Source organism: Dendrobates tinctorius, unplaced genomic scaffold, assembly GCF_039654945.1.
Source record: "Dendrobates tinctorius isolate UK_male_01 unplaced genomic scaffold, ASM3965494v1 ptg000032l, whole genome shotgun sequence".
NCBI classification, from domain to species: domain Eukaryota; kingdom Metazoa; phylum Chordata; class Amphibia; order Anura; family Dendrobatidae; genus Dendrobates; species Dendrobates tinctorius.
In genome coordinates, this window is record NW_027361700.1 from 2,076,752 (window position 1) to 2,103,343 (window position 26,592).

Consider the following 26,592-nt stretch of genomic DNA (forward strand, 5'->3'; position numbering starts at 1 on the left):
CACCGATATTCCTCCCAGGGACACAGCGTCAGGACCGCGGGTAAGCTACATCTGCTCTCAGAGAAAAGCTTAACCCCTTTGATGCACTTTCGCTGCAGCCCAGGCTCTGCTTGTAACCCTTTCACGGGCACTATGTCTCAGTCTAAGGAAGCAAAAAAGGGGGCTAATAAGAAGCGCACTGCGTTCTTTACCGCTGGTACCTATTGCAAGACTGTCTTGCCCAGTACCCAGACTAATCCGCTTTGCACGGATTGCGACCCGGCTTGTGCTAAAATGCCATCCGCCGCTGCAAGGTGCTCCCTGCGTTTAGTCCCCCTGAGTGGGCTGCGTCCTTGTCACAGTCTGTGGAGTCACTGACCAAGGCTGTAGACTCCTACGGGAATCCTCTTTAAGTCAGAACTCGTCTTTACCGCCCAAGGAGGGCTTTGGCGATGGCCGGGAACCGTCCGCCAGCAGGGGCAGTGCTCGTTCAAGGGATCCTCAAGTCTCTAGAAAGACGCGTCCCCTAGTCACGCTCGCGATTCAGCATCGGCGAGTTCTGTCTCGCGCTCTCCCTCTCCTAATGTTTGCAGAGAACATGTTTGAATTCGAGTCTGACATGTCAGTCCCTCAGAATTCCCCAAATGTCCATGAATCGCTTGATTCTCTGACAGTCAGTCAACAAGTTTCTGACGTTGGACGAGGAGAATATTCCCACTCTGAAACACGTTATCTCCTTTAAGAAGACTAAACATGTACGCAGGGTATTTGCCAGCCATCCGGAGTTGAAGGACATTGTATAGAAATGGAACCGACCACATAAGCGGTTCACAGGGCAAAAGCCTATCGAGGCTAAATACCCCTTTACTCCAGATCTAATGAGGTATTGGTTACAGTCCCCCTCGGTGGATCCTCCTGTATTGTTCCTTGCTCCTAAAACGCTTCGATCCGTTTCTGAGGGCTCTTCAGTCAGAATTCCCTCCAATTGTCAAATCGGCTACCTTGCCAGTTCAGTTTTTGGAGCTTCAGGAGCGGCTTTTTTCCCATCTTTCGTGGCGACTTGAGTGGCTAAGGCAATGGCCACTTGGGCAGAAGTCTTAATTACTGCCTTCCAAGGTAGCAATCCTCCGGCAAGCAGATAATTCACGCAGGGGATTTTGCAAGTAGACGCCTCTTTAGATGCCGCTAATTGCGCTGCTAAGGCAACCGCTAATGCAGTCTCCATCAGAAGAGCCCTATGGCTACGCGTCTGGCGGGCAGATTCCACCTCCAGAGACTTCTCTGCCGTATCAAACTGGTCGCCTGTTTGGACAAGAAATTAGACCAGCTCATTTCTAACTCTTCCGGGGGGAAGAGTAGGTTTCTTCCCCAACAAGGGGCTGCCCGGCTGTTTTTGGCATCCACAGCCGACTTGTTTTTCGACGTTTTTTGCAACAGCTCTAGCTGGTCCTCCACAACCTTCTCTTCCGGATCAGGTCGGTCCCCGCGTGGAGACAGAGGTTCTCAGGTCTCTCACAGACCTATCCACGCTTGGAAACCCAGGGCGACAGCATCTGGATCTAAGGAAGCAGATCCCATAGATCTCTACTCAATGACTTGTTGTGTATCCGGCAGACACCGACAAAGTAGGTGGCTGTCAGATGTCATTCAGTCACAGCCTTCCCTCGGGCCATTCATGCGCCGCAAAGGGACGGGAGTCATCCTTCCGGTCCCTCAAGACGAATGGTTCAGCGGTTTTTTATTAAAACCTTTTTTTGTGGTTCCAAAGAAGGAAGGAACGATGCGGTCCATACTGGACCACAAGCTGTTAAATCAGTTTGTCAAAGTACGGCGATTCCGAATGGAATTCCTCCGATCGGTGTCTCCTCCATGCAAAAGGGGAGAGTCCCTATCATCCAGCAGTTCCTGCGTTTTGCAATTCGAGAAGAACACTTCTAGTTCGTTGCCTTGCCCTTCAGTCTCGCCACCGCCCCCAGGGTCTATACCAAGGCCATGGCGGCTGTCATGGCCATTCTCCACGGTCGGGGAGTGATGGTACTGCCGTATCTAGACGACCTGCTGATCAAGGGTCCATCCCTTCCAGCCTGCGAGAAATCCGTGGATATCGCAGTAAATACACTTTCTCGCCTGGGTCGGAAGATAAACTTTGAAAAGTCTTCCCCAACACCGGTCCAGCAGATTTCCTTTTTGGAATTGATCTTTGACTCTTCCCGCGGGTTGGTCATTCTTACTCAAGAAAAGGCCCGAGCCTTACAACAGGCAGCGCGGATTCTTTCCCGACCGGTTTCTCGCTCCATACGTTTTTCAGTATGATGGTGGCAGCGATGGGAGCGGTCCCATTCTCACAGTTCCATTTCCGCCCCTTTACAACATGCGTTGCTGTTAACTTGGGACAAGAACCCGTTCTCCCTGGACTGCCGGTTCCTTCTGTCCCTGGGGGTCAGACGAGCCCCCAAGAGAGGGACACTGAAATCCTCCCTGAGTTAAGGGAAGTTCTTTCTCCCAGTACGATGGTCGGTGGTGACCATCGACGCCAGTCCCCTAGGCTGGTGTGCGGTTTTTTCTTCACCACCACACGGCACAGGGTCATTGGTTAATTCGAGAGTCACGTCTCCCCATCAACATCTTGGATATTCGAGCGATCAAATTAGTTCTACTGAGTTTCCACCATCTCCTCGCAGGTCACCTCATCAGGATCCAATCCGACAACCCCACGACTGTGGCGTATATCAACCATTAAGGGGGTACTCGGAGCAGGATGGACATGCACGAAGTGAGTCACATCCTCCATTGGACCAAGACCAACCATTCGCCCATCTCAGCAATCCACACCCCGGGTGTGGACAATTGGGCGGTGGTTTTTCTCTCAGTTGCCAAGGCCTTGCCTCAGGAGAGTGGTCTCTTCATCCGGAAGTTTTTTTTCAGCAGATGTGCCATCGCTGGGGGACTCCGGATGTGGATCATATGGCCTAAAGACTAAACAACAGGGTTCCTCGATTCATTACCCGATTGCACGATCCATGCGCCATCCGAGCGGACACCCTAGTTCTGCCGTGGCACCGGTTCCGGCTTCCGTGCATTCTTCCCTTGCTCCCGAGGGTCATCAAGAAAATTAGAGCAGAAAATACCAGTAATCCTGGTCGCGCTGGCCATGGTATGCAGAACTAGTACAAGTAGTCGCCGGCGTTCCCTGGCAACTTCCAGATCGCATGGATCTACTCTCACAGGGCTCGATTTACCACCAGAACTCCGGGGCCCTGTCTTTGACGGCGTGGCCGTTGAATCCTGGTTTTTAGTACAGGCTGTTTTTTTTCTCAACGATGTGAACTCCACCATGATTAATGTTAGGAAGTCCGTGTCCATGCGCACTTATCACCGCACCTGGAGAACCTTCTCGTGGTGCAAGGACCATGGTCGATCCCTACTGGTGTTTTCTATTCTTTCCATATTGGAATTCCTACAATCCGGATTAACGTCAGGTCTCGCGCTTAGCTCGCTCAAGGGCCAGATTTCAGCCTTGTCAGTGCTATTCCAATGCAAAATTGCCACCGGACTTCAGATGAAGACATTCATTCAGAGAGTCCCCCAGGTGGCCCCTTTATATTTTAAGGGCCATTGGAATCAAGGGAGTTAATCTTGGTTCTCGGAGCCTTACAGGAGGCTCTTTTCGAACCACAGCAGGACCTCCACTCGCTATTCTCTCTTGGAAGGTGGTCTTTCTAGCGGCAATTACGTCAATTACACAAGATTCTGAATTGGCAGCCCTGTCTTGCCGTCCTCCGTTCCTGAATTTTCATCAGGACGAGGCAGCTCTCAGGACGTCCCCGTCTTTCCTGCCCAAAGTCGGGTCTTCTTTTCATCTCAATGAAGAAATTGTTTGGCCTTCCTTCTGTCCGCCTCCAGTCCATTGCATTGAGAGGGCCTTTCACACCCTCAATGTAGTCAGGGCTCTGAGATGGTACATCTCGTGGACAGCTCCCTTCCACAAGTCAGATGCCCTGTTCGCACTTCCACAGGGGCATAGGAAGGGTCTAGCCGCTTCAAAAACCACGCTAGCCAGGTGGATTTGCTTGGCTATTCATAAATCCTACCATGTCCGGGACACACCTGTCCCAGCAGGAATTCAGGCGCATGCTATCTGCTCAGTGGGCGCCTCTTGGGCCATGTGGCACTAGGCGTTGGCAGAACAGGTCTTCAACACTGCGACATAGTCCAGCCTGCATACCTTTACAAAACATTACCAAATTCATGCTCAGGCCTCTGCGGATGCAGTTCTTGGCAGACGCATCCTGCAATCTGCAGTACCACAGTGTTAAGCCAGTGGTACATGAGGTATTAGCAGTTGTATGCTCCCCACCCAGGGACTGCTTTAGGACGTCCCACTGTCTGTGTCCCCCAATGAGGTGTAGGAGAAATAGGGATTTTTGTGTACTCACCGTAAAATCCTTTTCTCCGAGCCAATCATTGGGGGACACAGCACCCACCCTGTTTGGCCTATTGGCTCACTGTAGCATTTTTAGGTTTTGACATAGTTATGATTATTGGCATTCGTTTAATGTTCCTACTGCTTTTTTCATTGAACTGGGGAATTCCCAGCCAGCGAGAGGGTATATACTGCAGGGGGGAGGAGTTAACTTTTTTCTGTGTTTACTTAGTGTCCTCCTAGTGGCAAGCAGCATAACACCCACTGTCTGTGTCCCCCAGTGATTGGCTCGGAGAAAAGGATTTTACGGTGAGTACACAAAAATCCCTATTTCCACTCAGACCATTAGTCCAAGTGGAAATCATCGATGTGTACTGGTACACTGGCTATAATAGGACCGTGTGTGGTTTTCATGGTGCACACATACTCATGAATGAGCTGTTAAGAAGAGGAGGAAATTATATTTACAGGAATTTTATGCAGCTTAGCGCAATTTTATTAACGGTAACCATTAACATATGTATAAATAATATTTTGCATGTATAAGTTGTCCATAGACTTTATGTCACAGCCTCTAATTCCCTGAGCACAGTGTTGTCATTGTAATTTACTTTAGATGTCTCAATGTATATCATGCTCTTAATGTAAGAGAAAAAAGTTTGTCATGTATAGATTTCCATTTTTTTTTTTTCTTCTTTTTCGGGACAGATTTTGTTGTGGACGCCACAAGGAAAGGTAATAAAATCCGATTTGCAAACCACTCTGTGAATCCGAACTGCTATGCTAAAGGTGAGCTGGGCAGAACTTGGGTCATTCATCTTGCATTTTCCACCTATTTAGCACTGTTTTTATAGCTTTGATCGATCACATCTCACATTGCATGTAGTATACAGTATGTATTTGTTCTCCGTTACCCTTAGTTGCTGGTGTGCCATATTTATTAAAGAAGTCCTCTTAAGATTTTTTTCAAGAAACCTGTGTATATGTACTTTAGTGCAAGTGTGTGTTAATATACTCGCCTATTGCCAGCTTCTCGGTATCCAGCACAGTTCCACTCCTTCTGAGTGACATCAGACTCTACGGGTCACTCTGCGCTCCGCGAGACCTTGAATTGGCATTCACAATGTAATCTATGGAGCGTCAGAACAAGGCTCTATATGCTGACATTGTAAAAGAGACTTCGATCTCACTGATAGAGTGGCATGGCTAGTATGAAGAGCGGTTATGTCATTGAGAAGAGGAGCAGAACGGTGCTGGATATTGAATAATTAAAAATAAAACAAACAAAAAAAAAAAAACATTCACATTTGGAATCACTGCATTCGTAAAATATTGCCTCCGCAATATTGCAGTAAGAGGCGATCAAAACATCGTATCTACCCCAAAATGGTGTCAATAAAAACGTCAGCTCAGGACTTAAAATAAAAAAAAATGAAGCTGTCACCCATCCCCCATATCCTGAAAAATGAAAATGCTATGGGTCTCATAAAATGGCGACGTAAACAACATTTTTTTTTTATTAAAAAAATTGTGGAATTGCGCTTTTTTTTTTTTTTGCAACTTCAGGGGAACACGAGATAAATTGAATGGTGTCATTCAAAAATATAAATCGTCCCACGAAAAAACAAGCCCTCGTACGGCTATCGGGACGGAAAAAAAGTTATGGAATAAAAGGAGGAAAAATGGAAAAAGCACAAAAATGTTAAATCGCAAGGGCATAAAGGGGTTAAGCAGCGCATGCCTTTTAAAAGAATTGGGCTATCTGTGCACCATGAATGGAATCTGCTTTGGCTTATGAGTTGGCGTGGATTTTTAGCTAGAATTTATTCCAGTTTCTGTATTTATAGTAAATCATTCAGGCTACTGGTGGTCGTACCTCTCCACACTGGGTCTCCAAACGTTTTTTAATTTTATAAAAATCTGTTGGACAGTAGATTAAAAACAAAAAGTTTAAACTTTTTGTGCAAGTGTATTTTATGCAAAAAATTTGTTGCGGGGGCCCATCCTCCAAAGTGCACAAAGAATACCCAACCCTGATTAAACAAGGCATTGTATTCACAAAGCTACCGGTCTTTTTATAAGGATTAATTTTTGTGTGTAAATTTTGAAACATTTAAGGGTGACATACGTTCTAAAAAATACAATGACTGAATTAAGTGAAAGCATGAGATAAGTGACTATTGTATGTCATAACATTCGGGAAACCTAATGGTCTTTTATTATTCATTAAAGCACCACTCCATCCATATTTTTTTTTATTTCAGCACTGAAGTGGTGTCACTAACGTAAGGTCCCTGACCCTAGTCTTATACTTACCAGCCGCCGTGCCGTCTTCAGCTGTTCCTGGCGCCACTCCTGTTGTGTGCTGCCATTTTGGAACGGTATCTTCTGACTTACTAGAAGATGGAGGTAACGGTCACAAGCTCTCAGTGTAAGACTATGGAAGCCTTGTTCTTGCCTCATTCTGGCTCTCATATACTTGCACTGAGTTGTGACTTCTGGCTTGCCTAGCAAAAACTGGAGGGATCCGGCAGGGCACAACCTGCTGTAGACTGACCAGAGTGGTGCCGATAACAGAAGAAGATGGCGGCTGGCAACTATAAGAGTAGAGGCAGGGAACTTTAGATTAGTGGTGCTTAATGGATAAAATAATTGTGATTGTTATACCCTCTGCATCAATGAACCAGAGATAATTGGTTTCTAGGGTATGTAACTTGCTAAAAGTTTTACAATATTTCCTAGCAATATGTCGTCAGAAAGTGACCTTTTGTTTAAAGGTATGTGCACACATTAAGTATTTGGTGCAGAAATTTCTGCACCGTTTCTGCACCTCTTGGCAGGAAAAGCGCACTTTTTCTTTTTTTTTTTTTTTTGCTGCATTTTTTACTTGAGTTTTTGGTGCAGATTTTTCCCCTCTCATTAGTATGGGGAAAATCTGCAGCAAAAACACTGAAAGAATTGATGTGCTGCAGATTTAAATCTGCAAGTCACAAATAAGCAGCGTGCGAATGAGGCTTCAGGATTCTCAGTCACTGTGCTTCAGGTTTTGAGACAAATCTGCACTGAAAAACACACCAGGTTTTTATGCGATATTTTTTTTTTTTTTTTCTTTTATCATATTGTTTTCTAGTATTTTTCCAAATTAAAATCTAAACTCTTGCATTTTTTCACATTGGCATAGAAGCACAAGCATGGTGAGTTAAAGTCATCGTGAATGGGGCGACGGGAGCTGTAACATCACCTAATGTGAATGGTGGATCCCTACTTTATATAGGGGTGTTCCATTTCATTTTAGTCCTGTCTGTGATGATAACTTTTTACCAGTCGTGTTATTTGTATGGAATAGGAAGTATAAGGGCTAGGGGCCACCGTTATAGTGGAACAATTTATTACTTTTAGTTTGGTTTTGTTGTAAAGCTTTTTAATATAAATTTACCATAAAACCCAATTCATACAATAGATCACATTCTGATGAACACTTTCCTGTTTAAAAATGATTGAAGCTATCATCTAGTCAGTCTTGTGTATGTCTTTGTGCTGTTACATACTATATATCAGAGATATTACTTGTAATGTCAGCTTTAATCTTAAGTAACTCTAGTTTTTCTATGTCTTGAAGTGGTTATGGTGAATGGAGATCACCGCATTGGAATATTTGCCAAACGGGCAATCCAGGCAGGAGAAGAACTGTTTTTTGACTATCGGTGAGAATAAACATGAATGTACAGGAGTTAAAATATCAGTGTGTATAAATATATAATACATAACATGAGAATATAGGAAAATGTGGTTTTATATAGGAAAATATGTATAAAAATCTGTGCTATAGAATCTCTTACACAGACACGCTACCCACCTCAATATAGTCAGATCGCTGGAGCGCAGTGTTGGCTCCCAAATCTGCCATCCTCCGCCCCACTGTGCAGAGCTTGCTGATATAGCCGGATCGGAGCACACAAATCGGACCAGCGGCACGCCCATTGGTCTGAATTGTCAGTCGAGCAGCTTCGTGGCAAGCATGCAGCCAGTAGGCAGGGGAGAGTGGTACCTCTCTTGAAGAATCAATATTAGAATAACCCTTTTAAATGAGGTTTATAAATCGGGTTTAAAAGTATTTGTTACCCCTGTATGACACTAGGAGTAGCGGCAGTGAATTGGTTCCTTTCAATGACATTTCCAGGAGAGCATGCCACATCACATTTTGTAGGTGTAAAACCCACTTGAACATGAGCATCTTTATAAAAAAAAAAAAAAAAAAAAAAAAGCAACCTAGCTAAGTGTCCAGGTCTAGTGATACCTGGACGTCCATGACTTGTTCTATGGCACTCCGAATCTGTCAGTGGAGTTTTACCCTTTGTACATACTGAAATGCCACCTTGGATGAACGATAGTGGAGGTATAACGTAAGCCAAATAATTTTGCCAGCAGAGTTATTCCATTCTCTGAAGTGGGGCGAGCTGTTCTAACAGATTTTGCCAGCTACATAGCAGTTCCCAAGCAAAAGCATCACACTGCACTTATAATACAAGACGTTGGCCCTGATCTATCAAGGCGGGCATTTCTCTCACCGGTCTTGATGAGGGGGTGTTTTGGAGCTGACGCTCCTGATTCACTCGGATGGCACACACCTCTTTATGAATCAGGCGAGGTGTGTAGCGGTGTGCGCTGCTATGTGTGCTTATTTGTGGCACGGTGAACGCCACCGCTCATCTTGAATTTGACAAGTGGGGTCATCACACCTTTGTCCTGCCCCAGCTCCTCCCATTTTGTTAGAGATGGGACGTGAAAGCGCCATCAGTCACATCTTTCTGCCCATCCTTGTGTTGTGCTAAAAAATGTGCAAATTTTCCAAGTGTTTTTGTCACCAGAAATCTTGTTGAAAAAGCTTTAAGTTGCCCCCAATGTTGTTTTTTTGTTTGTTTGTTTTTGTTTCACTTCCATTTCATCAGATCAGTAGAATCTGTCTATTTTGTCTCTCCAAGTTCACACCATATCAATTTCCTTTGCAGATACAGTCAGGCGGATGCTCTGAAATATGTGGGCATAGAGAGAGAGACTGATATCATCTGATATCCTTCCCACCTTTGTCAATGGACCTTGTGACTGTCCGGACAATAATCTACTGAAGTTGTGTGCTTGTCTTGACGCTTCATTTGACATATTCTCCTTTTGTGATTGCATTGGTAAGACAGATCATGGAAGGACTCCACTACACTTACATGAACCTTTGGTGCAAGTCCAGAGATGATCCCTGTATACAGTATGCTGTATAATCAGTCGTCTCTCCTAGCTGTTCCAGTCGAGGGTACATTATTAATTGGTCTGACCATTTCTTGGATGCTCCTACAATTGTGTGTCTGTTGTATAACGTGAGCCCCATAAGGTCTAAAGCACAAACTCTTCAAAATGATCCAAGCTTCAGTCTGCTCCGTATAATCCAAAGTGGACCTGTAAATTGCACAATGTGAAATCATAGTTTATTGGCGGCACCAATGTGCTCATTATTGGTTTGTCAGGCGACAGTCCTGCCAATGACACATTTGTAGATGTTCATAAGGATCCTCGTAATTTGGTGTGCTACAGGCTTCCCCCAGCTCCATCATCAATCAGCTCTTAGCTGGTCCCACGGGCTCATATTCACTGTGTTATTAGGGCTGGCATTCTTTATGCCCGCAATGTGCTTTTAAATACTATAGATGGGATTTGCAGTATAATTTGCCCCACTTTCTGGCATGAATTATTGTAAGCTTGGAGCGCCATATGTGGACCTGAATCATTAAGCTCAATTTTTTTTTTTATCACAGCACTTTTCACTTTTAGTGTGTACCATATTTTTAGACCTTTTTTATTTTTACTCTTGAAAAGTGAATTGTCTACATTGTACAGCACTGAGACACTACAACGCCATACACCGCAGTGGCCCCTCTCGGGTGCTGCAGCTTAGCTGCTATTGAAGTGAATGGGAGCTGAGCTGCAGGATATGAGAATGGACGCTACGCAGTGTACAGATCTGGAAAAGTACAGGACACTGTGAACATCCAGCCTGCTAACAGCTGATCAGTTAGGATGCTGAGAGTCGGCTATTACTGACCCATCCCAAACCTACAAAATCAGGATCCAGTCTATGACTGGAGGGTACTTTTTATTAGCACTGGTTATGTAAGACAGCGGAACTGCCCCATCAGTGGTTGTATATTCCTTTCAGACAAGCTTCAATATTATCTAAGGTTTTATGTGATCAACGTCAAGCCTACAGGTTTTATTTCTACAGATCTATGTATAGATCTATTCACTGCTGGAAAATGACATTTTATATTAGACGTTACCATGGAGTTTTAATGCCCTGGACTATCATTGTAGTGTTTTATGCAGTAGTATCTTAAGCATTTGGAGTTGTGCAATGTGTTATTCAATATATCACAGAGTAAATCATTATAATAACCATATACACAAATATTATATACAGGATAGTGCGTATCAATCGTGGACCATACTTACATTATAATAACACTTGCAGATGCACTTTAAAATGAATAGACATGTAAATTAGTATAATACATTGGTATGTTTAACCATTAAAAACCATTTACTATATATATATATATAATATATTTCAGTGGTAACCTAACCACATCCGTACCAGATAACAAAGAAAGCATTATGCAGTATTTACTAATATGATCTATTGCGTAAATGCTTTCGTTATCTGGTACTGATGTGGTTAGGTTACTACTGAGTAAGTACACATAGCTGATTCTGAGAATTTTGCTACAGATCTTGCTCTTATGATTTGTTATCTCCGATGTGTAATCTTCACTCCCCACACTGTACCTGATTTAGAAGACCCTCCTTTCAGACACCATTTTTACAGAGATGAGCTCTTATATTGCTGTGATGACATTGATCCAGTAGGGATTGATGCTCTCGTGGAATATAAACATGAATATATATATAAAATTCATCCCTAGTTGACAATGCGCTGGTATACAGGCCGTTACTAAGGATCAATGCAAAGCTATTGAACTTTTACTGTATGTTGCATATAAAATGTAAAGTGGCACTCAGCTTGTCTCTCTGAGCCCTGCAGTTTATGGTAATGCTGCAGAAAGTGTCAGCGTGAGTATTCTGATCGCCATGCTCCTGCACTTCCTGCATGCTGCTTATGCTCGTTAAGATTTACTCTTTACTTTCCTGTACCTGCATACCGACAAGCAGCAATATGTAACCTCCACAGTTTAATATGGTGTAGACACTATTGTTTTTTTGTTTTTTTTGCCTTATTACATACTTTATAGCATGATAATAACTCTCTCAAACCCCCCTCTCTGTTTCTCACCTGCCCATCGCTCACTTCCCATGCCCATCTCTTGTCTCTTCCTGTCCATATTCCCCCTATCTACAGTGGCATGTAAAAGTTAGGGCACCAATGGTCAAAATTACAAAATTACTGTTATTGTGAACAGTCAAGCAAGTTGACGAAGAAAAGATCTCCAAAAGGCCTAAAGTTAAAGATGACACATTTCCTATTGATTTCTGAACTCTTCCTGAGTTAAAACATTAGTGTTATTGTTTCTAAATGATTATGAACTTGTTTTCTTTGCATTATTTGAGGTCTGCAAGCACTGATTTGTTTGTTTTTTTAATTTCGACCATTTCTCCTTTTCAGAAAAAAAAACAAAACAAAATTTATTGCTCGGAAATCCGGAGACAAGTTGTCAGAAATTTGTAGATTAAAAGAGCAGTTTACTTTTTACTCAAAAATATACCTATAAAGAGAAAAATCAGACAAATTGAACATTTGAATGTGGTCTCTTAATTTTTGCCAGAGCTGTATTATAGCTGGTGTGTCATGCCAGACATGGTTAATGTAGTGGTGCTATGGATACTCTATATATAACTATTGTAATATTGAATCGGTGAAGACCGTAAATAGGTGATTATTGCTCCTTTTATGTTTACCTGTCATTAATCAGTGCCGGGAGCCATTCGTAGGATGTTTGAACGTTAGCTGGCCATGAGATTTTAGCTCTGTGGATTTAGCAGGGATTTTCTTTAAATGCTTCCCCATCTTCATCCACGTAGAAAACCAACACTCACATTTAATGGTTCCCACTGGTCACTTTCTTTAGTAGAAGGGGTGCAGGGGAGCTGGAAGGGGTTACTTGTGAAAGGAGGTTTGTGCACCTAGTCTCCAAGGTGGAAAGTTTCTCCATTTGTGCCTTTTCTTCTGTTACTAAAACAATTGCTCGTGTAACACGACTGCATCTGAGCTCTGAGAATAGTCATGGAATCAAACTGTATAGGCTTTGCAATAGGTGGGACACCTAAATAGCGGCTTCCACGTTTGTGACGCAAAAACACGTTGTGGCACTTTAAACTGTTGCCCATGTACATTTTAGAGCCTACGTCCTTATTCAGTCGTGTGTGCTATCCCTTGTTTTTCACAAACAGAACGTGTGCCCATCATAGCCTTATGGGACTGTTCACATACCGGTTGTATTTTTTGTAAACAAATGTGTTTGCAAAAGAAAATAAAAATGGAGCCTTCAAATCAAGGTGTCCTTGAAAACTAAAAAAAGCCAAACTCTGATCCCATACATTTGTCATCCTACTGTTTAGTGAGGAGATGAAGCTTGAATGTTTTTGTTTTTTTTATACATATCTACCGGTATATGTTTTTTGCATACAAGAAAATAGAATGTCACACTGATGGTGAAAGTGTATGCACAGACCAATGATGGATGAAAATCAGATCCAGCACACTGATGAAAAAGTCCATTTTTTTTTCTCGTGTGCAAAAAAAAACAAAACAGATATCCGAATGAGGCCTTATGAAGAAAAACAATGACTTAATCCAAAGAAGGCCTGTACTTCGTCAGATATTGAAAGCCTCCTGGTGTTAAAAAGGATCTGTCTGCTCTCCTGACATGTCTGTTGTAGCAAATACTTGTATACCCCAAGAATAACCATTCCGGATCTTCTCTTCTTAAAACTCTGCATTGTGCGGACTCTGTTATCCCTCCTGAACGTTTAGGAGTAAATTAGACAATTGGACATTATCTTTCTCTCTATCAATTGGGTACACCCCTGTAGTGTGGTACAGGTAGCACAGATTGGACCGTGTGTAGTGAAAACATTGAGTTTGTATTCACACATTTCTAGGAGGAAGAAAAGGAGAAAATTTATTTAAAAAAAAAAATATATATATTCTAAAATGTCTGGAAAGCGGACAGATTCTCTTTAAAGCACAAGTTTTTGTCTTGTTCATAAGCTTTGGATTTTTTTATGTCCTTAAATCGTTACGATTCGCATAAGAGAAAAATCTATCTAAATATAAGCATTATTATGCATGATTAGATGTCGCCCTCGGTGTATGCAAAGTCATGTTATATCTAACAATTTATGCACATTTTAAGAAATACCTACAGGAAAGTATTGTGAAAAGTCTTTTTTATACTGTGTGTATTGGATATTGGGCAGCATACATTGCTCGTCCGTAATGGCCTCTTTGCATGTACAGAACAGTTTGTGTCCCTTCTTTGTCTTCATGTAAACCCGGATCTGAATTATGGAATTAAAGATTAATGAGAACCATAAAGAGCCAATATATTCCACAACTTTACAGTCCGGGAAAGTAAAAATACAAAATAATAAAGAATACAGAACCTATTCGTTGTTATAAAATCTTGTTTCATGTATTGTCTTTATTTTTGTATAAATTGTTATATGCATGGTGTAAAATTAACTATTTCAGCTCTATATAATAACATTAAAGGCTATATATGTTGCAGTGTTGTTATTGCATCAGTGCATTTGAAATAAATAGTGATGTAACCTGATGGATCATGTTGATATAAAAATGTCCTCTTGTTCTTTGTATACAGGTTGTGTCTGACGTGTTTTCATGGTTACAAGCCACATCTATTGAGGCAGATTTTATCCAAACTAATTCTTGAACAGATCAGACAGTCTTACATTGAGGCTGTTTATAATAGTGGGTTTATGCTGTTAATAAATGTGTTTTAATTTTCAGACCATCTAGACTGTCTTAAAGTACTTTTTAGTTTGTGTTAGAAATGTAATGGGGCATTTTGTTGCCGTTAGGCCGTGCCCCTTTCTGATAATCCTTGTCCTTTTCAGCAAGTCACCACTCGCCTCTGCCCTTCCCCCTTTGTCAGGCAATCTACAGAATGCTTCTATAATGCATAATGTGGTACAGAGGGCTACAACCACTGGGATCCCCAGTGATCATGGAAATTGCCCTGTGTGAATGAAGCATTAGTGAACATGGACAACCACCACTTCTCTGTCTCTACAGTCACACAGGAGCCTTTTGGATCCTTGTTCTCTCATTGGTAGAGGCCTCATCAGCTCGATTCCTAGAGTCGATAAATTTGTCATCTGATTTGTTTATATGACAGTACTTTTAACTGTCTGAACTACAGTATGTGCAGCTGTTCTTTTCTCTGTGCGTCAGGTTGTGGATTTTCAATGCCGTTTCCACACTGTATAATAATTGGCGTAAAACTATCAAAAGCCCATTGAAAGGGAATCGGTCAGTAGGATCAACCCTCCTAAGCAGGTTGTCAAGCAGATTGGTGTCCGGCCCAGTGTCCAGAACAGCTAATTTACATGTAACAAAAACATGGATATCTGGACCACAGATATCAAGGTATCATTTTTTTCCCGTCTCCCATGACGACACACTACATTTGTGTGTGCACCTCCTGTAGGCGTACACTCCCTAAAAAAAAGTGCATGGCAGAACGCACGCTCTCTTTGCCTTCACTATTGCAGTCTATTAGCCCCGTAGGCGCATGTGTCCAAACCCTGTTTTGCAGGTGAATACAGACGTATGACCCAATGGGGACACAATGAAATGTGAAAGCACCCCAAGGCATCTATAGGATCATATAGGTCATAGGAAGCAGAATACACCAAGGTTACTTACCGGTAGCCGGTTTTTCCGGAGCCTATGACGGCACACATGAGAGAGGGGATCCACCCAGCCAGGACAGGAACCCTACTGAAGATAAAAAGGGCGGTACCTCTCCCTCGCTTCAGTTGGGTTTCCTATCCGGACAGGGACCCGTGTGCTGAAGACGGTGTGTCAAGATGTCTGTACCTGCCCACCCCCGTGCCAACATGGAAGATCAGGCAGAGCCTGTGCGCTGGGCGTCGGGGGTGGAAGCGCCGTCCGCGGGTCCCCCTGGGGCTCAGCGTCCGAGCGGGTGTCAGCGCAGCATGGTCAGGGGTCCAGGGGCTCTTCCGTGGCTGCCGCGCCACCCTCCCCTCTCTGCCGATGTCCAGGAGCTCCAGGAGGGGCGGCTGTTCCTGGGTCGCGCTCCTCTGACGTCACGCGCAAGGCACGCTTGGAATGGGCGTGCCCGTGTGACGTAGGGGGCGGCGCCGGGATCCAAGATGGCGGCGCCCATGGGGAAAACGCTGGCCGGCAAAAGATCATCCTGGCGGCGTGGCAGGAGGGGTGAGGGGCTGTGAATGGGCACCGGAGGAGGCTTGAGAGTGCAGTGGATCCCTCTCGGATAGAGGGATGACCACAGAAGACGCACTCATGCCCAGAAAACTTCACAAGGGAAGTGAGGCAAGAGAGCAGCAGCAAAAGCTCTCGCCAGATGCAGTGCCGAGCCGCCAGCATACCAGAAGTAGCCGCTCAAGTGGTGGGAGTGGCAGTTGTAAACACGACCGGCATGACTCTGAGACATCCAGAAAATGCGTCGCGAGTGCATCTGAGGAGCCTCCGAGATCGGTACCCTTGATTGGCAGCGGTGGTGAGTGATCTACGTGAATGTCACCCTTATGGTAACGGGGTTCCAATTTTTCTGTTTGATCACTAGGGGTTGCTAGCGGCAAAAATAGAGCATGCACCCTGTGCAGACACCCGCTGGCAGGTCAGTGGCAGAAAGATCTCTGCGCTGACTGTATAAACAAAGCCATACGGGATGAAATCCCTGATTTGGTGACTAGCCTTAGGGCTATAATACAAGAGGAGGTGAAAGGCTCCCTAAAGGCAGCCCTTAAAAGGGTGAATAAAAGAAGCCGTACAAGGGACTCAGAGGCCTCGCTAGTGAAAAATCCCTGTCCCCCTCCACCTCCTCTTCCTCTACTCTGTCCTCAGAAGCCTCCTCAGACAGAGATATAGGGGGCCGTCCGTGTTTCCAAAACGGACGTGGAAAAGCTGGTCAAAACTGTCAGGTCTACAATGGGCCTTAAGGAGTAAAAGTCTCCTAAATCATGGGAGGAGGTTATGCTTGGAGGACTGGAGGAAAAGGAAAAAAAAAAAAACGCACCTTCCCTGTAAATGATAAGATAAAGGCCTTAATTGACAGGGAATAGGCAAAACCCTGAGAGGTCGGGTGCCTTACCTTCTACATCAAAAAGGTGGTACCCATTTAAAAAGACTCAGAAACCTGGGAAAAAATCCCAAAGATTGATGGTGCCGTAGCTAAATCCTCAAAAAAAAAGTATTTCTACCATTAGAGGACTCTGGCGTGCTGAAAGACCCGCTTGATAAAAAAGCAGATGGTTTCCTGAAGCATATCCAGGAAGCATCGGCAGGTGGATAAAAACCAGCAATAGCTGGTACTTGTACCGCTCGTGCCCTCATGGCCTGGCTACAACAAATAGAGGACCAGATCAGATAAAGTTCCTAGGGACAAAATACTGTCTAATCTGACACTGGTACACGGAGCAGTGGCTTTCCTAGCAGATACCTCAGCAGATGCTGCGAGGTTAACAGCTAGAGCGGCAAGCTTATCAAATGCAACAAGGCAAACCCGGTGGCTTAACCCCTTCACCCCCAAGGGTGGTTTGCACGTTCATGACCGGGCCAATTTTTACAATTCTGACCACTGTACCTTTATGAGGTCATAACTCTGGAACGCTTCTATGGATCCCGGTGATTCTGACATTGTTTTCTCGTGACATATTGTACTTCATGTTAGTGGTAAAATTTCATTCAAATAACTTGCGTTTATTTGTGAAAAAAACGGAAATTTGGCAAAAATTTTGAAAATTTTGCAATTTTCCAACTTTGAATTTTTATGCCCTTAAATCACAGAGAAACGGCACACAAAAAACTTGATAACTAACATTTCCCACATGTTTACTTTACATCAGCACAATTTTGGTACCAAAATTTTTTTTTGTTAGGAAGTTATAAGGGTTAAAAGTTGACCAGCGATTTCTCATTTTTACAACACCATTTTATTTTTAGGACCACATCACATTTGAAGCCACTTTGAGGGGTCTATATGATAGAAAATACCCAAAAGTGACACCATTCTAAAAACTGCACCCCTTAAGGTGCTCAAAACCACATTCAAGAAGTTTATTAACCCTTTAGGTGCGTCACAGGAATTTTTTTGAATATTTAAAAAAAAAATGAACATCTAACTTTTTTTCACAAAAAAAATACTTCAGGTTCAATTTTTTTTATTTTACCAAGGGTAACAGGAGAAATTGGACTGCAAAAGTTATTGTGCAATTTGTCCTGAGTACGCTGATACCTGATTTGTGGGGGGGAACGACTGTTTCGGCGCATGGCAGAGCTCAGAATGGAAGGAGCGCCGTTTGACTTTTTCAATGCAAAATTGGCTGGAATTCAGATCGGACGCCATGTCACGTTTGGAGAGTCCCTGATGTACCTAAACAGTGGAAACCCCCTACAAGTGACCCCATTTTGGAAACTAGACCCCCCAAGGAACTTATCTAGATATGTGGTGAGAACTTTGAACCCACAAGGGCTTCACAGAAGTTTATAACGTACAGCGGTACAATTAAAAAAATCATATTTTTTCCACAAAAATGATCTTTTTACCCCAATTTTTATTTTCCCAAGGGTAACAGGACCCTAAAAGTTATTGTGCAATTTGTCCTGAGTATGCTGATACCCCACATGTGGGGGTAAACCACTATTTGGGCGCATGGCAGAGCTCGGAAGGGAAGCAGCGCCATTTGACGCTTTTGGCTGGAATTGAGATCGGACATCATGTCGCGATTGGAAAACCCCTGATGTACCTAAACAGTGGAAACCCCCCACAAATGACACCATTTTGGAAACTAGACCCCCTAAGGAACTTAGGCTGGTTTCACATTAGCGCTTTTTAAGCGCACGCACGGCCGGGGGTAGCTCCGCCCCCAAGCCGTCTCTCTGCCCGGCGTGCCCGCCCCTTGCTTGTAGCGCCGCCTGCGATCGGAGCACCCTATCTTTAGCATAGGGTGCGCAGATCGTGCGCAGGCCGTGCGCTAGTTGCGCTTTGACCTGCGCTGCGCACTTTTGACGGTGCGCCGTGCGCGCCAAAATCAAACTTTTCGGATTTTGGCGCGCACGGCGCACCGTCAAAAGTGTGCAGCGCAGGTCAAAGCGCAACTAGCGCACGGCCTGCGCACGATCTGCGCACCCTATGCTAAAAATAGGGTGCGCCGATCGCAGGCGCCGCTGTGCGCTAGGAGGCGGCGCTACAAGCAAGGGGCGGGCACGCCGGGCAGAGAGCCGGCTCGGGGGCGGAGCTACCCCCGGCCGTGCGTGCGCTTAAAAAGCGCTAATGTGAAACCAGCCTTATCTAGATGTGTGGTGAGAACTTTGAACCCCCAAGGGCTTCACAGAAGTTTATAACATAAAGCCGTACAATTAAAAAATCATATTTTTTCCACAAAAATGATCTTTTCACCCTCAATTCTTATTTTTCCAAGGGTAACAGCACCGTAAAAGTTATTGTGCAATTTGTCCTGAGTACGCTGATACCCCACATGTGGGGGTAAACCACTATTTGGGCGCATGGCAGAGCTCGGAAGGGAAGCAGCGCCATTTGACGTTTTTGGCTGGAATTGAGATCGGACACCATGTCGCGATTGGAAAACCCCTGATGTACCTAAACAGTGGAAACTCCCCACAAATGACCCCATTTTGAAAACTAGACCCCCTAAGGAACTTATCTAGATGTGAGGTGAGCACTTTGAACCCCCAAGGGCTTCACAGAAGTTTATAATGCCCGGGCATGAAAATAAAAAAATCGTATTTTTTCCACAAACATGATCAATTAGTCCCCAATTTTTTTATTTTCCCAAGGCTAACAGGAGAAATTGAACCCCAAAAGTTGTTGTCCAATTTTTCCTGAGTAAGCTGACACCCCATATGTGGGAGAAAACTACTGTATGGACACACGTCAGGGCTCGGAAGGGAAGTAGTGACGTTTTGGAATGCAGACATTGATGGAATGGTCTGCGGGTGTCATGTTGCCTTTGGAGAGCCCCTAATGTACCTAAACAGTGGAACCCCCCACAAATGACCCCATTTTGAAAACTAGACCCCCTAAGGAACTTATCTAGATGTGAGGTGAGCACTTTGAACCCCCAAGGGCTTCACAGAAGTTTATAATGCCCGGGCATGAAAATAAAAAAAATCGTATTTTTTCCACAAACATGATCAATTAGTCCCCAATTTTTTCATTTTCCCATGGGTAACAGGAGAAATTGGACCGCAAAAGTTGTTGTCCAATTTGTCCTGAGTACGCTGACACCCCATATGTGGGAGAAAACTACTGTATGGACACACGTCGGGGCTCGGAAGGGAAGCAGTGCCATTTTGGAATGCAGACTTTGATGGAATGGTCTGCGGGTGTCATGTGCGTTTGGAGAGCCCCTGATGTACCTAAACTATTGAAACTCCCAACAAGTGACCCCATTTTGGACACTAGACCCCCCCACGGAACTTATCTAGATGTGTGGTGAGCACTTTGAACCCCCAAGTGCTTCACAGAAGTTTATAACGCTCGGACGTGAAAATAAAAAAATCATTTTTTTCCACAAAAATGATATTTTTGCCCCCAATTTTTTATTTTCCTAAGGGTAACAGGAGAAATTGGACCCCAAAAATTGTTTTGCAATTTGTCCTGAGTAGGCTGATACCCTACATGTTGGGGGTAAAACACCGTTTGGGCGCATGGCAGAGCTTGGAAGGGAAGGAGCACCATATGACTTTTTCAACTCAGAATTGGCTGGAATTGAGATCAGACGCAATGTTGCATTTGGAGAGCCCCTGATGTGCCCAAACAGTGGAAACCCCCAATTCTAACTCCAACCCGAACCCCAACACACCCCTAACCCTAATCTCAGCCCTAACCCTAGCCCTAATGGAAAAATGGAAATAAATACATTTTTTTAATTTTATTATTTTTCCCTAACTAAGGGGGTGATAACGGGGGGTTTGATTTACTATTTATGGCGGTTTTTATTTTTGGCAGCTGTCGCACGCTAAAAGACGCTTTTTATTGTAAAAATAGTTTTTGCATCACCACATATTGAGAGCTATAATTTTTCCGTATTTTGACCCACCGAGTCATGTGAGGTCTTATTTTTTGCGGTACGAGTTGACGTTTTTATTGGTACCATTTTCGGGCACGTGACATTTTTTGATCGCTTTTTATTCCGATTTTTGGGACGCAGAATGAACAAAAAACAGCGTTTCATGAATTTCTTTTGGGGGAGTGCGTTTACACCGTTCCGCGTGCGGTAAAATTGATAAAGCGGTTTTATTCTTCGGGTCAGTACGGTTACAGCGATACCTCATTAAGGTCGTTTTTTTATGTTTTGTCGGTTTTATGCAATGAAAACTATTTTATATAAAAAATAATTATTTTTGCATCGCTTTATTCTGCGAGCTATAACTTTTTTATTTTTTCGCTGATGATGCTGTGTGGCGGCTCGTTTTTTGCGGGACAAGATGACGTTTTCAGCGGTACCATGGATATTTATATGCGTCTTTTTGATCGTGCGTTATTACACTTTTTGTTTGGCGGTATGATAATAAATCATTATTTTTTGCTTCGTTTTTTATTTTTATTTTTTAAGGGGTTCGCTAAAGGGGTTAACTAATGGGACAGTTTTATAGGGCGGGTCGTTACGGACGCGGCGATACCTAATATGTGTACTTTTATTGTTTTGGTTTTTTTTTATTTTCAAAAAATGAATTTATTGGGGAATATTTTTTTTTTTTTTTTACTAATTTGGCGATTTTTTTTAAAATTATTTTTACACTTTTTTTTTTATTTTTTTTTTACTTTATTACATAGTCCCAGGTGGGACATCACTGTTGCAGATCAGCAATCTGTCACAGGCAGTGCACAAGGCTTCCTCATGCCTGCGCTTTGCAGGCACTGAGGAAGCCAGCTTCCTTCAGGCCCCCGTCGCCATCTTGGATCCGGGGGCCTGGAGGAAAGGAGTCCCCCACAGCAGCGCTGCACATTGCGCTGCCGTGGGGGGCTCAGGGAAGCACGGAGGGAGCCCCCTCCCTGCCGATGCTTCCCTTTAACTCCCGGTACACCGCGATCATGTTTGATCGCGGTGTGCAAGGGGTTAACGTGTCCGTGACCGCCCCTGACACAGTGCCGGGTGTCAGCTGTGATAATCAGCTGACACCCGGCCGCGATCAGCGGCGCTCACCACGTGGGCGCAGCTCATCGCGCTAGACGTACTATCCCGTCTATGGGCATAGGGGCCCGGGTCCCATGGACGGGATAGTAAGTCTGATGTCAGGAAGTGGTTAAAGGGTGTCCGGGGGATTTGCCATCAAAACATAGACTGTGTTCCATTCCATGTGACGGCCAGTTCCTCTTCGGGAAAAAACTAGAGCAAATTTTGGAGCATGTGGCAGGGGTCATCCCACGATAGGAAAAATTAGGACTTTAAAAGAAGGAGAGGATCGGGCTATATGTTTAAAGGGCCCTCTACTTCCTCCAAAAAAATCTCCCCAATGACATCAGGTCAGAGGTAGGGGAGGACTTTTTCTCTTCCTTCCCGCCTGGGAAAAATATCTCCCCCAGTACATGGGTCCTGAGCATAATCAAGGACGGTTTAAAAAATAAATAAAATTCACCCGTCCGCCCAGGCGAACCTTTATAATGACACCCCAAAGGAAAGCCCAAGAGCAACAACTGACCCTGGAGACGGAAGTCTTGGGGCTAGTGCAAAAACGAGTCCTACAGGGTGTCCCAGTTCAAGAAGAAGGAAAGGGGCTTCTACTCCCCCCTTTTTTAATACAAAAACCAGACGGCTCTTGGAGGACCATAGTTAATTTGAGGAGGCTCAATTAGTGGGTAGACAATTGCTCCTTCAAAATGGAGTCAATCAATACGGCCACAAAAATCCTGTTCCAGCACTGCCTCATGGCAGTGATAGACTTTAAAGATGCCTACTATCATATCCCAATCCACCGGGGGTATCAAAAGTACTTGAGAGTAGTGCTCTATGTCCAAGGTCAGGTCAAACACTACCAATACGCAGCTTCCATTCGGCCTGTCTACAGCCCCCAGAGACTTCACCAAGGTGATGGCTGTGGTAATGTCATTTCTTCGTTCCCGGAACATGGTGATCGTCCCATACCTGGACGACTTTCTTGTCATAGGGAGGTCGGAGACCCATTGCACACACCAAGTGAAGGAAGTGATATTAACGTTACTAAGGCTAGGATGGATAGTAAACATCCCCAAGTCGAGACTAACACCAGTAAAGGTGCAATCCTTCCTAGGGCTAATACTGTACTCCGAGCGACAGCGTTGCCTCCTACCAGGAAACAATGTGACCAGAATAAGGGGCCTAGCTCGCACAGCAATACAAAGGCCAGCTATAACACTGAGGAACGTAATGTCCCTTTTAGGCTCGTTGACATCATGCATACCCACGGTAGCGTGGGCACAGTACCACTTAAGACAACTGCAGTGGGAAGTTCTGTCAGCACAGAAACAATTGAAAGGGCGTTTAGAGGGTGAACTATGTCCCTCCATGGAGGTAAGAAACTCCTTACTCTGGTGGACTATAGAAGAGCATCTAACAGCTGGTGTCCCGTGGCAGAAACCAATCGAGGACCTCATTACAACCGACGCACTCTCAGGTGGGGGAGCTTCCATCTGGCAGCCTGGATTTTGAGAGGGCGCTACTGAGTCGCCAGGGATTCTCACCAGGGTTAGTCTCCACCCTGTTAAAAAGTAGGAAACCTATAACATCCCAAATATACGGTAGAACGTGGAAAAAGTTCCAAGGCTTCCTGGGGGTGCCTTTGGGGGATGTAGCTCCAGTGGGACCTATCCTAGAGTTCCTTCAGTCGGGGCTGCAACTCGGGTTGGCCACTGGCACCCTCAGGGTCCAGGTCTCAGCTCTGGGCGCCCTGTATGGCTGCGGCCTAGCGGCCAATAGGTGGGTGTCCCGGTTTATAAAGTCCTGTGGCAGATCGAGGCCGGTCATTATCCCAAAGATAACTCCCTGGGACCTGAATCTAGTCTTAAAGGCTTTAACCAAAGATCCCTTTGAACCATTACATGAACTGTCACCCAAACTACTCACATTTCAAACTATTATTGGTAGTCTTAACATTGGCCCGTAGAGTGAGTGACCTACAAGCTCTATATGCCCTCCATATACGCAGATCTTGGATGACAGAGTGGTTCTAAGACCAGACCCGGCCTATCTCCCCAAGGTGAAAAATGAGGATGATTGACCTCATGGAGATCAACATCCAACACTGCGGAGACACCATCACGTGTTTCTCAACGCAGTGATTCTAGAGCACTGCCCCCATCCCTTATGGGAAATATGCAGAAGCATGCAAAACAGAAGCCGCGGAGACACCATCACATATCTCCCCAAGGTGGTCCAAAACTTTCATAGGACTCGAGATCTCCTTGCCATTTTTCTGTAATAATCCTAAAAACCCTGGGGAGCAAAAGTTCCATACATTGGACGTAAAGAGAGCCATAGTACAATATATGTCAATAACTAGTCAGTAGAGGAAAGATCAGTCCCTGTTTGTAGCTTTTCTGGGTAGTAGAAAAGGGTACAGGGTAGCTAAGAGTAACCTTGCCAGATGGATCAGGGAGGCCATTATGTTATCCTACTCTGCAAGTGGCGCTCCGGTTCCAGAAGGCATCAAGGCTCGCTCCACCAGAGCCGTGGCTGCCTCCTGGGCAGAGAAGGCTGAGGTATCGATTGAGCAGATTTGTAAAGCCGCTACTTGGTCCTCACCTTCGACCTTTTCTTAAGCACTACCGACTTGATCTATCTTCCTCTACTGACCTAACCTTTGGTAGAAGGGCACTGCAAGCGGTGGTCCCTCCCTAGGGTGTCTTATTCTACAAAAGTCTCATGTGTGCCGTCATGGGAGACGGGAAAACACCAATGTTACTTACCGGTAGCCGGTTTTTCCGCAGCCCATGACGGCACCTGTATATTCCCCCCCTTATCACTCCTTTGGTGTGCACTATAGTTTGGGTGCTTTTATTAGTAAGATATAATGTGATAGTTTTACCATGTGTACTAACCCCGGGGGGCCTCTCATGCTCTGTAAACCAACTGAAGCGAGGGAGAGGTACCACCCATTTTATCTTCAGTAGGGTTCCTGTCCTGGCTGGGCGGATCCCCTCTCTCATGTGTGCCGTCATGGGCTCTGGAAAAACCGGCTACCGGTAAGTAACCTTGGTGTATTCCGCTTCCTATGACCTATATGATCCTATAGATGGCTTGGGGTGCTTTCACATTTCATTGTCCCCCCATTGGGGCATACGTCCGTATTCACCTGCAAAACAGGGTTTGGACACATGCGCCAACGGGGCTAATAGACTGCAATGGTGACGGCAAAGAGAGCGTGCGTTCTGCCATGCACTTTTTTTAGGGAGTGTACGCCTACAGGAGGTGCACACACAAATGTAGTAGACTGTGTCTGAGTGTCCGCCTCCTGTAGGAATACACGCCGGAAAAAAGTGCAGAGCGCAAGAGCGCACGCTCGCTTTGCCGTCACCATTGCAGAATTTTGGCCCCATTGGTGCATGCGTCTGGAACCCATTTTGCGAGAGATTTCGGACGTATGCTCTGACGTAGACACAGTGCAATGTGAACGAACCCTTACGAGGGTTTATCCTACTGACAGATTCCCTTTAAACATACTAGACTTCTAGCTGTGTAGTTTCTAATATAATGCAGAATTCTCCAATATGCTGCTTATGATCCAGAGGAGAGATCGGAAGTGGAAATCTTGTATCTGATCCTGCCCTGACGATCAATTTTGGAGTTTGTGTCAAGTGTAGAGGGCAAGCAGTCCCCCATCAGCAGACCGTGATGTAGACGGCTTCTTCACATTATACAGTGAACATCTGTAAGACATTTTGAACCAGTAAAAGAACACTTAAAATGAAAACACTCCAGATGTCTCCATCATACATCTTTTATTCCAGTGGGTCTTGTTGAACAGAATGCATTTGTAAAAATACATAGCTTTGTCTTATTACATACATGTAAGTATATATGCATTTGTGCCACCATATGATACTGTTCGCATTATGACAAAATGTACAGTGAATCTGTATTAAAGTAACATGAGCACCAAGCAGAGCACCTTATAGACCACGTGGCCAAGGGCTGAGACTGATTAATACTATACCTCCATATTTATAAATTTCTTACATTTTTCTATACATTTACTAAAATAGTCATTTTAGGGATTTTATCAATTCCCACCTAATTAAAAATGAAAGCAACTCTCTGCTCAGAGAGATTTATCACCTATCCACAGAATAAGCAATAAATGCTTGATCCACTCCAATGACTGGTAATCGTGCCACAGCCGCGCAGGTTTGTGAAACTGACCAGACTGGCTTAAAGACTACAGAAGATGCTGCAAGAATTTTTTTAATGGTGTAATTGTTCAATACAGTAATGTTTGATTTCAACTAGAACGCAACAGAAAATGTATGTGCTGTAGTCACTAATTGCAGGTTAAGGAAATTGGCTGGCAATGAGACCTAAGTGAGAGGCCTGCACTTTTTCAGAATGCAGGTTATTGCTTTTATCATTGGAAACTGTCCAAAGTGTTGGCATCCTTGAAATTGTTCAGAACATGAAATATTTCCCCCAGAAAATTATTGCAATTACCTGTTTTGTTATACACATTTATTTCCTTTGTGTGTATTGTAACAATACAAAACAGGGAAAAAGAGGCAATTTGGATATAATTTCACACAAATCCCCAAAATTGTTGGCACCTTTCCAAAATTGTGAGTAAACAACTTTGTTTCGAGCATGTGATGCTCGTTCAAACTAGCCTGTGGCAAGTAACAGGTGTAGGCAATATGAAAATCACACCTGAAACCAGATCAAAACAGAAGTTGACTCAATCTTTGCATTGC

The 26,592-nt window shown here is 44.2% G+C and overlaps 1 protein-coding gene across 4 annotated transcripts in view; it reads left to right on the top strand.

Moving 5' to 3' along the window:
• Positions 1-14,439, top strand: part of EZH1 (enhancer of zeste 1 polycomb repressive complex 2 subunit) — a 124,976-nt gene extending 110,537 nt beyond the window's left edge. For all 4 annotated transcript variants that reach the window (XM_073572310.1, XM_073572309.1, XM_073572311.1 and 1 more), the window contains 3 exons: positions 5,111-5,191; positions 8,022-8,106; positions 9,412-14,439. In XM_073572310.1, the coding sequence (XP_073428411.1) occupies positions 5,111-5,191; positions 8,022-8,106; positions 9,412-9,472 (227 nt within the window). In that variant the 3' untranslated portion in view covers positions 9,473-14,439. The remainder of the gene's footprint in view (positions 1-5,110; positions 5,192-8,021; positions 8,107-9,411) is intronic.
• Positions 14,440-26,592: the final 12,153 nt, after the last annotated feature.